Here is a 12,640-nt window from a genome sequence, read left to right on the forward strand (position 1 = left end):
TATTATTTTGCAGCTAGCGTACAGACAGGCAGTATCATCCCCTTCCTCCTCTGCCTCTGTGTACAGTCCAGAGCTTTAGACCATGTTTGAAAAAGGTAGCGGGGAAAGACCACCGACTGATTCTTTTGATCTTCAACGTGATCAAAATTTATAATTTCTACATTTATAATGCAAAGATGTTGCCCATGCTCTTTAAGTTTAGATGTCTGCAGGAGTTCTGGTCGCCTGGCTTGCGCTCTGCTGAGCAGCTGAGTATGGCTTTCGCGGTCGCGGAGATGGGGGAAGCTGTGAGCAGTGCTGCTGAGAGCAAGCCGTGCTGTCGCCGTGTTACTGTCGTGCAAATTCTCCGCTGCGCTGATTAAACATGGGAATTAGTCTACCGTGCTCTGCATATGGCAGGATCTTGCAGCCCCTGTTCAGGCTTCCACTGATGTTAATATTACATTTTTCTAAGTAAAGGCTGGCTCATTTACAACTTATGTTCAGTGAAACTAATTATTCACTTAATGGTGAGCTTTTTTGAGTTTACCATTTGAGGCACTCAGAAAGCCTCTGCCTTTTGAGTAATGTTCCCCATGCTGTCGTCTCTGTATGCTGTCGGCACGAAGTCTGTGCTGAAATCTATCCGGAGGTGGTTTGACTGGGAAAAGGTGGGAGGCTAAGCAGTGTCTTAGAAAACATTGCAACGCCTCTTCCTACACAAATAATTACAGGACTGTGAGGAAGTTATCAAGTGAGAGGGAAAGCCTGCTCGCAGGAGGGCAGCAGGTGTTAATTTTTTGTTAAAGAATAGTTTCTTTAGCAGAATTGGCCTTGTGACATCCACAGTTATGACACATGCTCTCAGTGTTTAGAGAGCTAGAAATACAATTACAGTTTGCTTTTTCTATTTCTTTACTTTACAATACAGCATTAAGAATTTGAAATACGACATTAATTGACATAGCATTCTAAGAAGAAAGGAACTGATCTTTGCTTCTGCAGGAGGGAGCTGGAAGAGGCCGAATGTGGACACATTTTCTGCACGCTAAGTGTGCTAGTATGAATTGAATAATGATTAACCTAATCAGATTTTTAGCCACAGCTTGCATGTAGTGCTGTGATAACTACCGGTTATCTTTGTCCTAAAAACAAAGTAGATCTTTCCCCGTCTTCTGCCTGGTTTGGTTTTAGAAGAGAGATCCTCACTCAAGTACTGCTTCTTTCCTATGTGAAACAGCTTGGCATGGTCCAGATGTTGGAAAAAATTCCCCAGTGCAGGCACTGGTCATAGTTCTCAAGCTGTCTCTTAAAAAACCTAAAGCTTAAAATGGTAACACCTCTGGCCGGGTCAAGAGCATGCTGTTCTTCATGGTTGTGGAGATTCCTAGCAATATCAATATTCAAAGGCTGCCCTTGGAAACGATTGTCATGATGTTCAAAAAAACCAAAACATGATCCTCATAAATATTTCACAGTTGATAGGGACATGCCAGAGAAACAATAGTAAGTTGTTGCTGAAACAATTTCTTGTGCATGAAAACTTAACTTGCTTAGAATGGGAACAAAAATATAGACCCATTTCTGATCCAGCAGTTGGTCACTAAATACGTGATGCCATTTCTAGACGTAGGGGTGCGACTGTAGACAGCAGACCATCTTTACCAGCTCTTCTTTCTCCCTACATAAGAAATAAGTAGGTTCAGAGAGTTTTTTCAAGCAGTCTTTCATGATTTGTAGTGATCTGTGGAAACATCTATCTTTCACTTCCTTCTCTTTGGACAGAGTGGAAGGAAAAACTTTCTCTTTGTATTATGTTGATCACAGAGCACTTTTTTGTGCTGGGTTTTGAATGTTTTGTACTCTGCCATGTATAGTTCGAGGCTTGCGGCCACTGATACAGTAGCTGGTGGGTCTGTTGCTTTGTGTTGTGACACTCCAATGCTCAATAATGTTAGTTAACGTGCCCCAGCTAAGATATAGTGGCTGAGAAACGCAGAGAGGTCTACCCACAGTAGAAGGAGTTTCAGAAATCGTGTCGGGCAGAGGTTGATAGAATAGGACTTTTGAAGAGGTTTATAACACAATGTAGGACTGTTCACTGTTGCCAACAAACAATGTTAAAATCTCAGCATACTGAAAATGTGTTTAAAATCAATTTTAAGCTAGTTCTGCAGCCCAAGTTTGAATAGAGAAGGGAATGCTCAGAGAAAAAGCTCGTGTGTGAATCAGCTCTGTCCTAGGAAAACGCCTTGGCCGAGACCTAAGATTTTTAAGGAGAATGCATACAGCCACAGTAAATAAGAAAAACTTCCAATTAAACTAAAAAGGCCCTCTAGATTAATTTCTACTGTAACCAGACTACCAGTTCGAGGAGGTAACTGGGTAGGAAGGTGAAAATATCTCCTTTTCCTTTTCTGTATTGTCACTAAGGTCTCCAAGGCAGAAGAGGATATTGGCCACAGGAGGAGGAAGAGTATGTTGGGGCTGACAGGAGTGGCCCGGAGGCATGGGGAGACTGGAGAAAGGATTTCTGATGGGGATGTTCTGATTGTGCAGTATTTGCAGCAGCAGCTACATTTTCGAAAAATTAATCTAAAAAATGGTGCTTCAACACCTTCGTTCTTTGTCACACCCGTCGCGTTTTTTGCTTACCTTCTCAAGCATGAGGAGAATATATTTTCTCCTTTGTCACTGCCTACCTCTTTTTGCTCCCAGATATTTAAGGACTTCAATTTACCTGGTGTTGCATGAATCTCCAAAGCAATTTGGAATTCTGTTATTCTGGAAGAAGCTAAAGCAAAATGGGTCTTTTTGCCCACAGACATCTGTGTACATAATGAAAATTATTCAAACAGTTGAGTGTGCTTAGAATTGGGCTCTGGATTTGAACTGTATCTTCCATTAGAAAGCCAAAGTTAGTTCATCCCTGTAGTTACACTTGGAAAGAATTAAAATTCTTACTTCACAGGTTTAAATTGTTGACTTTGAGAGATTTAACTGTCTGGATATACGGTTGTTTGTGGTGTGTGACCTGAAAAAAGATGTAATTTAAAAAGTGGATTGATTTACGTTCATGTTATCTTCCAGACATTTCAAGTTAGCTTAATGAGTTTATTTTTAAAATATCTTTATTTATTTTGTTGTATGTCTTTTTCAATAGAAACTTCAGGGCTTTATATATAAAAAGTAAAATAGTGGCTCTGTTGTCACCACTTGAAGGGGGCAATTCAGTTTTACCTGAGCTATGTATCTACAAAGTCAAATATTATCTTTTCATGCAGGGTTATAAAATAATATTTTCTTATTTTCCCATCAGATGATTTACTTTTATAAATCCCAGGTAATAGCTTACCTATTAAAAATATTGATATTATAATCTCTTGTAAAGGAAAGTCTGACTCTTTTTCTTTTTTTCTTTTTTAATAAAAATAGTAATCTCCACACAGCGATCGAGTTGCAAGAATGCATGGTTGTTTGGCTGGCCAGGACTCTGCGAAGGACTCTGAACCCGCTGTTTGGGCTTTGTCAGTTTTCTGGATGTTTGCATTTTCTGATGTCTCTCCTTCCATTGCCTTGGATAGTGGCATGCTGTTTGTACACAGATAGTTAAGCCTTGCGATTATCAGTTTGGTGGCAGGGAGGTCCAACCGATGATGAGCGCTGGATGAATAGCTGATCAGCCACTCGGTTATCTGTGGGGGAGCTGGGTCACTGCATGATTTATAATCTTTTTTGTTTGGTTGGTTTTTTTCCACCTAATGCTTTTCAGTTGTTTTTGTTTTCCTCTCTTGGGTAATCTTTTTTACCAAACAAAGCTTGAATCACCCAAGCAGTTCAAATGCTGCAGATAACTGGATCGCGAATTGTGAATCACACTGCTATGGGCAGCACCATTTGAGTTCCTAGATGTGCTCTGGCTTTGGCTAGGAGGACAGTGCTCAGTCATCTTAAAAAGGAGGTTAAACACAGTATTAAGTTGCACCAAGGTGCACGCAGCCTTTGCTCTTGAAATCACAATTTGGCTAGGTAAAGACTCATAGCGTGTAGGTGGGTTTGGGGATTTTTTTCAGGGAGGAGGTGGGGAAGGAAGAGTTTGGACCAGATGGGATGGTGAGAGCATCTGCTTTGGTCTCCTATATACCAGAGGTCAAAGGAACTTGTCCTAGCTGTCCTTTGTGGTGTCCAAGAAATCTGTTGTGATCTGGTCTCCATCACTGTAGAGTCTTCATTGGCAAGGATGTTTTCAAAAAAAGGTTAGGTTGCCCCGTCTGTGACTTTTCAGCAATAGTCACCCAGGGATGTCCTTTCCTACATATTGGAGGACAACAGCAAGTGAAGCTTTTAATGACACCCAAACCAGTAGTAAGAGTCCCCTTTCAGTGATTTTCAGTAATTGTTGGATAACTCCCAGCACAAAAACGAGAGAAGCTGTGGGAGAGGGAGAGGAGAGCAAACCATGCCTCAAAACGTGCAACTTTGCTTCTACCTGTTTGTGTTTTTGCTGTGACTTGTGAGTCTTCAGAATGTGATGGCTGCTGGTAGGAGCATGTTGTGCAGCTCTGTTCATTTCAGTACTTCTATCTTGGTATTTACCACGCTTCTGTTACGAAATCAGAGCCACTGGTGAGGCAAGGGGAGAGCAGTGCAAAGGCCAGCTACACTTGCCCTCTCTATGAATGCTATGTTGAAGCTCAGAAACCAAAAACAGTGCCTTCACTGTGCCTCTTCGTAAATCTCTGTGGAACTGAAGAAACAATTCTAAACTGAAGCACGTTCTCCCTGAGGGACTCTGTTCAGCACTGAGTCCAATTATTTTTTAAATAGGGGGTTTAGCCCTCTAGGGAAGCCGTAAATATGTCCATAGCGAAGCTGTAGTGGGCTGTATATTCCCAATAGTTCTAGTAACAGAATTCAGCAAGGAAAACAGGAGACTATTCTCCCCAGTAAAAGTACTAGCAGCTCTTTTCCTTGCGGTCTAGGCGATACTACACGTTTTACTCCTGAATGTCTACATAGTGTTTGGCTACATCTAAGTTCATCAAAATTTAATGTATCAGTGGTTGAAATTGACCACTTTAATATTTGGCTCATGCACGGTGCAAACACTTTTGGTGTATCTTGGTAATTGCTTCTAAGGCTGAGAGACAAACAAACCTTTTGTTTCCTGGGGCAGGGTGGTGGGGATTGATGAGCAAACAAAGAATAATTTAGGTTGGAAAGGAGCTCTGGAAGTCATCTGGTCCAAGCCTCTGCTCAAAGCAGAAGCCAGCTCAAAGTTAAATCGGGCTGTCCAACTGAGGTTTGAGAATCAGGGATACAGACTCCAGCCCCTCTGGACCCCTGTTCCCATGCTTAACTGCTCTTGTGGGGAAGAATGTTTTTTTTTCGCTTGTGTTCAAGTGGAATTTCCCTTGTTGCAGCTTGTGACTATTGTCTCCTGTGCTATGTCTGTGCACCTCAGAGAAGATGGAGCCCAACTCTTCTCAGTGACCATCCCCTAGGCAGTTGAAGACTGCAGCTGGAGCCCCCTTTGCCTTCTCTTCTCCAGGCCAAATAAACCCCATTCTCTCAGGCTCTCTTTGCACATGATGTGCTCTAGCTGTATGCATCTTGGGGGCTCTCTACTGGGCTCACTACAGTTTGTCAGTATTTCCTTGGCCCTGAAGAACCAAAAGCTAGATGCAGTACTCCAGATGCAGCCTCACAGATGCTGAATACAATAGACTAATTGTTTACCTTTACCTGCCTGCTTCACTCTCAATAATGCAGAGCTGTATGTTTTGCCTTCATTACTGCAAGGGCACACTGTTGGCTTGTGCCTAACTAGAGCATTAGGACTTCCAGGTCTTTTTCTGTAGAGCTGCTTGAGCTGCTTTCCAGCCAGTTGATCCCTAGCCTGTGCTGTTGAATGGGGTTGTTCTGTCCCAGGTCCAAGGCTTCTCTGAACCTTTTAAGGTTCAGGTCAGCCAGCTCCTCCTCTGTGTTGAAGTTTCTTTGAATAGCAGCTCTTCTTTCGGAGTATTATTCTCTCTCCCAACTTGGTGTCATCTGCAAACTTGCCGAGAGGGCTCCCCATCCCATTACGTGTGTCACTGATAAAGATGTTAAACAGAATTCGCCCCATGATTGATCCCCAAGGAGTCACTTGTAATCACTGCCAGTTAGACTGTTAGACTTTGAGCCTGATGATCCTCTGGCAGTTTTTCACACAACTTATAGTGCACTTGCTCTAGTCCCTATCGCCCCAGTTAGCTTATAAGGATGTTAAGAGAGTCTGTGTCAAAAGCCTTGCTGAAGTAAAGGGAAACAAAAATAACAACTCTCCTCCAAATCAGTCATTTTGTCCTAGATGGCAGTCAAGTTGGTGAGGCATGATTTGCCCTTGCTAAATCCATGTTGGCTGTTCGCAGTGACCTTTTTGTCCTTTATAAAGTGGAGATGGCTTCTCTGAGGACTTGTGCTGTAATCTTCCCTGGGATTGAAATGATTCTGATAGACTGTAGTTCCCTGGATCATCCTGCTTTCCTATTTTGAAGATGGATGTAACTTTTGCCTTTTTCCAAACAGGGATGACCTCCTTCAGTCATGATGACCAATCAAGGATGAGACAAGGCAGCCTCACAGAGAAGTTGGCCTGCTCCTTCTGCATGTCCAGATGAATCCTTTCTGGTTCCATCTACTTGTTTATAATCTACATAAGTAGCCCTAAACTCAAGTCACCCTTTAGTAGTGAGAAGTGGCAGTCAGGAAGAGGTGCAGATGACTAGGGTGCTTGAGAGCAGACCTGGCCAATAAAGATTAAGGCAAGGAAGGCATTGAGTACTTTGATCATTTCCTTGTCCTGTATTATGTGGTCTCCTGCCCTATTCAGCAGTGGGTCAGCATTTTCCTTGCTTCATTTTGCTGCTGACATATCTGCAGAAGCTCTTTTTGTTGCTTTTCCCATCCCTTGCCAGTTTCAACTCCAGTCAAATTTTGGACTTCTGACTCCCTCCCTGCATGCCGGGGCAATGCTCCTCTAATTTTCCAGGTAGCCTGTCCCTGCTTCCGCCTTTTGTACGTTGCCTTTTTGTGTTTGAGCTCAGTCAGAAGTTCTCCATTCAGCCAAACTTGCCTCCTGCCTTAACTCCGTGTTTTCTTTGTACGCTGGGGGAGATGGGCCATTTTCCCTAACTGCCTTTGCACTTTAGGTAATTTTCCCACAGGATACTGCTTACTGATTTCCTGAACAAGCTAAGACTGCTTGCCTGAAGTCCAGGCTCTTTATTCTGCTACTTGCCTTCCTCACTTTCCCTAGGATCTTTAACTCTGTCACCTTATGGTGACTCTAGCTAAGGCTGCCATTGACCTTCACATCCCTAGCCAGTTCTTCCTTATTCATGGCAGATCCTACTGAGCACCTTGTCTACTTGAAGGAGCGTCTGCAGAAAAAAATTCTCTCTGATGCTCTCCAGATTGCCTGTGGCCTGCTGTTTTGCCCTTCAAGACCTTAATAATGAAAAATTATTTTTCTAAACTGTCCTGCTTGTAATGTTCAATGGCTTTCAACCATGCTGTGTTCCCCCCTCTCCCACTCTCTTCTCTCTGTGTTTTGCATTACCAATAGCTAAAAACTATCTGCTGACAAGGTGTTCAGCTTAGTTTTCTGCTGTAAGAACTGTGCTGCTTCTCTGGACTTCATTAGTTTAAAATTGCAGTTGGCACCGTGTTGCATATTGGCTGTGGTAATCAAGTTTAACTTCCTCTTCTGCAAATTTAGTGAGTAAGGATAAAAGGTCTAATTAATCTTACTACCATCCTGGGCCCACTGCTGCAATTGGTTAATAATGTTTATACATATATCCTTATTCTGACATAAAATCCTACTGAAATCAAAGAGACTTCAATGGATGAAGGATTCACACAGTGAGGGTTTGCAAGATCCATCCCTTGGCAATATCAATAACTATGCCTTGTTTTAAACAAGACTGGATTTACTTTAATTTCTAGATTAGTGCAGGTTACACTGAGCAGAACGTTTTAATGTATCCCATTGATTTTTCCTGTAATGCTGTTGAGACACAAGCCACTGCTCTAACCATTTGTTTTATCATTAAAATTCGGTAGGCAGATCTGATGCCCTGGGATATCACTGGGTAACCAGATACTCCATGATCTAATCGGGCTCTGCAAAGATTGTAGTATCGCTTCAACACTTAGCAGTAGAAAGCATCATCAAAATTGAAAATTTTTCTAATATTTAGGGTAAAATGCAGTTCAAAGGTGGAAAAGCAGGGGTGTGCAAAAACGTTAGACGTTTCTCAAATTAAACAAAGCCAAATTCAAACCAAAGTTTAAGATGGTTTGTTGTAACTGCATTTATTGTTTAAGAAGAAAATCTTATAACTGCCCTTTCGGTTTGTAGGGTTTGTTCCAGCTCAGTTAAAATAGTATCACCATCAGAAATGACTGACTAGCAGGATTTCATTAATGTGATGCTTACTTACCACAAAAATCATGCTTGGGGAAGCAGTTTTCAAAAGCACTACAAATCATCAGTACTAGAAGGGCAGGACTTGTGTTATGAACTCATTTTGATGCTAGGAGTTGGACCACTGAGGGCCCAGTGCCGCAGAAAGACACATCCTGTTTCAGAAAGACACATCCTGCTGGCCCCAAAAGAGCTTTGCAAGCTGTATGAGTTAGTCGGAGGTGCAGGACCTCATTGCTGCAAGGAATTTGACCAGAAGTATCCACCTCAGCTGGGATGGGGGAAACGCAGTAGTGCAGTTGGACGGTCTTGCTGTATAAAGTGCTAGATTTACTGCCAGATTTTACCACGAGGTATTTGGAAAGCTAATGGTATACAGGGATGATAAACATCCCCTAAGTTCAGGTTGTTCTGTCAGTAAAGCAAGACAAAGTCCCTTACAGAAGGCTTACCATATAATGGCAAATGCCCTTAGCTTTATCAGCTGTTTTCATGCCAAAGGTCTACATGCTGGTCAAAAGTATGCATTTTCATTTTCTCTTTTTTATTTCCTTTTTTTTTTTTTAAAAAAAAGGACAGACCTTGAAGCAAAGGGAATTCTGCATAGTGAAGTGTTTTATGTATTTGTATGTGACTGTTGCATTGTGAAAAATTGCAACTTCTGTACCTAGGCATGTTAAGCAGCATATCGCATTCTTGTCAAAAGCATGCAATAGTGTTTCTCTGTTTTAAGCAGTGGAAATCAATGCTATTCTTGGCTGCATCTATTAAACTTATGTAGTTTCCTCTATGGAATGCAAAGATTTCAGATGTGTATTTAAAAAGGCACACAACGTTTAGTGGCCTCATTGCAGGCCAGATGAGACTTGAGCTGAAGAGGAGTTCAGCAGAAAGGTTACATGTTCTTGGCATTTTTCAACCAATATTTTAGTATTTGAACTGGCCATAAAGGGCTGGAGGCAGGGATGTTGTTCAGCAGGGTCAGAGTCTCTCCCTCTCTCCCTCTCTCCCTCTCTCCCTCTCTCCCTCTCTCCCTCTCTCCCTCTCTCCCTCTCTCCCTCTCTCCCTCTCTCCCTCTCTCCCTCTCTCCCTCTCTCCCTCTCTCTTTTTGTTGGTGTTGGCGCTAGGGTCCTTTCTTATTATGTGACCAGCTTTGCTGGCATTACACTTGGCTTATTTTGAGGTTCAGAGCCTGCTGACTTCAGTTAGATTAAAGGCATAAGGAAGAGGTAAAGAGAGTGGAGGAGTGCCTCAGGCTCTAAAATAGATACTGCCTTTCATTCAAGTTCCTGGGAAGTGCTAGGGGAATAAATACTGCCAGACAAACATAGTATTATTGAGTAAAAGGTCGGGGGAGGAGTCTGTTGGTGAGTTTGTGCAGCTCAGAATATTATGTTTATTAAGAAAGTATCAGTATCATTAATAACTTTTAATATATGAATACAATGTTGATTGTTTTCTTTTGTTGTGTTTTTCAGGGTCTCATGACTCCTTTAGCTTCTACATCGATGAAGCCTCTCCAGTTGGGCCTGAACAGCCAGAAACCGTCCAGAACTTTGTCTCTGTATTTGGGACTGTGGCTAAAAAACTGATGAGGAAGTGGTTGGCTACACAGACAATGAACTTTACTAGCCAGCTGGGGGCAGGTATACGATATTTTGATCTTAGAATTTCCACTAAACCCAGAGACCCAGACAATGAACTCTACTTTGCTCATGGTTTATTCAGTGCCAAAGTCAGTGAGGGCCTGGAAGAGATCAATGCATTTCTCACTGACCACCCAAAAGAAGTGGTCTTCTTGGACTTCAATCATTTCTATGGGATGCAGAAATATCATCATGAAAAGCTTGTCCAAATGCTCAAAGACACATACGGAAACAAAATGTGTCCTGCTATATTTGCCCACGAAGTAAGCCTCCAGTACCTCTGGGAAAAGGAGCACCAAGTGTTGGTGTTTTATCACAGTCCGGTGGCTCTTGAGGTACCGTTTCTTTGGCCAGGTCAGATGATGCCAGCACCCTGGGCAAACACAACAGACCCAGAAAAACTGATTCAGTTTCTCCAGGCATCAATCACCGAAAGAAGAAAGAAGGGCTCCTTTTTTATATCTCAAGTAGTGCTGACGCCAAAGGCTAGTACAGTGGTGAAGGGGGTTGCTAGTGGTCTCAGAGAAACAATCACAGAAAGGTAAGTTTCTGGAAGGTAAGGTGTGTTTTTACTGTGCTGAATCTGTGTTGGTAACACTGCTTTTCTAATTCTTTTCAAAGAGAAACTAGCAGGTGTGTTTCCTTCTTCCATGGTACTGTGGGTTAGAGTGAGAATTTAGGCATAATCTGAAAGTATTTAAAGAGAAGCATGTTGAAGGGGAAGCTTTTGTATCTTGAAAGAAAATCTGGGGCTAAAGCCTGATGAGATCTGACAGGATTGGCTTTATATATATATATATATATATTTTTTTAAAGCTCTCCTGAATGCAGCTTTTTCTTTTGTTTCAGATTTGGTTTCTTACCATGAGCACTGAACATCTTCCTTCAGGTTACCTTATTGGATGTGGGCAAATCTATCTAAAAGATCTAGAACTTAAGTTTTGATTTATGCAGCAAGTTTCAGGTATTAGGTCAATCATTACTTGTTTTGGCTCTTCACCAAAGCCTGACAGTGCAGAACCTCCATCCTTAATTACCTCTGGGTAGCTTAAGGAGACATGACTTCTTTCTCCACATATCATCACACACTATATTAAAGGTGTCAGGACACCCTTAGAGTGTATTTGCCTCCTAACAGCATCATACCGATTTCCTGAGGGAAGACTCTCTGCAGACCATTGTAGTGGTTGTGTAGATGGAATACTGTGCTGACAGGCCATTAGTTATTACGTTACAAAAACCACTGTCCATGCAAGATACACATTTTGACTTTGAAAAATCAGAGGAAATTTTCAGCTGAAAGGCATTATGTTCTTGGCAACTTTGTGGGAAACCTGAAATTTAACGCCAACGCATAACATCTTTTTCTAAACAACAGCAACAATAACAAAAGTTGCAAAGTGGAACATTTCATAATGGGGATCAATGGCCTGTTAATGTTCTCTGGATAGATGTGCCTGTGCCAGGAAGGTCTATCGGGAATGCTATCTCCTGGTAGATGATGAATGGCCCAATGACTGTGACATTACACCCTGCAAAGAAAACATGCCTTTTTTCAGAAGTGCTTAACCCTTTGTATGACGGCTTTCCCAAGTGAGCGTAGACTAGAAAAAACAGGGTTAAACTTCACCTGAAATGATAAAACAGCAACACAAAAGGTTTTATAAGCAGTTGAATATGAATCAGAAATGCCTGTGCAAATGTACTTCTGGCTGTTCATGTAGCCTCCTCCTATGTATTAATAGACTCCATTTGTCTGGGGATCTTCCTCACTGGTGGGTCTGAAGAGCACTTCCCTGTACTGAAATTCTACTTTGACTATGGATTTTACTGTTAAAAGCTCATCTGGTTTGGAGAGCTTGTTCTTCTATCGTGTTCTCTGCTAAACAGCTCTCTGTGTGTTCTTAACAGTATGAGGTAGCACAGCTGAGAAATTACTTTTTTTTTACACTAGCTGGTCACACCCTCCCCCTTCCCTTTCTTCTTTCCTCTCCAGCTCATAATGTGCTTCCTTGGAGCTGTTGGGGGGTGTGGGGGGGTGGGGGGATAAAAACTACAAAAGGATTCTGGATGTGTTTGGTTCAGTTTTGAATGACTTGAACCTTTGAACTCTGTGTATCTCTTGTCTACAGCAAATTTTGAGTTTTTCACCAACTTACTTGCAATGTCAGTAAATAATAGGGCAGGAATACCTGGCAATATCGTTTTTTGAAATTGTAACTGGGATTTTCACAAATTCTAAAAACTTCTTTTTTCTTTCTTTGCCTAGCTCTTAACTATTACAAAAGACATAGACTTTCAGAACTATCTCCAGAACTAGTATTTTGCCTCCAAAGTGCGGTGTCATTATGAAAGCCTGCTACTCACTACAAAAATACACTGCAGGAAGACATGGGCTTGGAATATATGTTAATCTACAGGGTAACTGAGTTCATATATTGAGCTTGCTTAGATAGCTACTCTGAAAGTAAGCATCAAGTATACTCCAAATCATTCCTCATGTGATGAAGATCCTATTAAACAGATGAGCAATTCAAGGATG

At 41.8% G+C, this 12,640-nt stretch overlaps 1 protein-coding gene across 2 annotated transcripts in view; it reads left to right on the forward strand.

Annotated features, from left to right (window-relative positions):
• Positions 1-12,640, forward strand: part of LOC104147831 (PI-PLC X domain-containing protein 3) — an 81,682-nt gene that overhangs the window by 37,317 nt on the left and 31,725 nt on the right. For both annotated transcript variants that reach the window (XM_068925840.1, XM_068925841.1), the window contains exon 2: positions 9,931-10,639. In XM_068925840.1, coding sequence (XP_068781941.1) covers positions 9,931-10,639 — 709 coding nt within the window. The remainder of the gene's footprint in view (positions 1-9,930; positions 10,640-12,640) is intronic.

Source organism: Struthio camelus, chromosome W (genome assembly GCF_040807025.1).
Source record: "Struthio camelus isolate bStrCam1 chromosome W, bStrCam1.hap1, whole genome shotgun sequence".
NCBI classification, from domain to species: domain Eukaryota; kingdom Metazoa; phylum Chordata; class Aves; order Struthioniformes; family Struthionidae; genus Struthio; species Struthio camelus.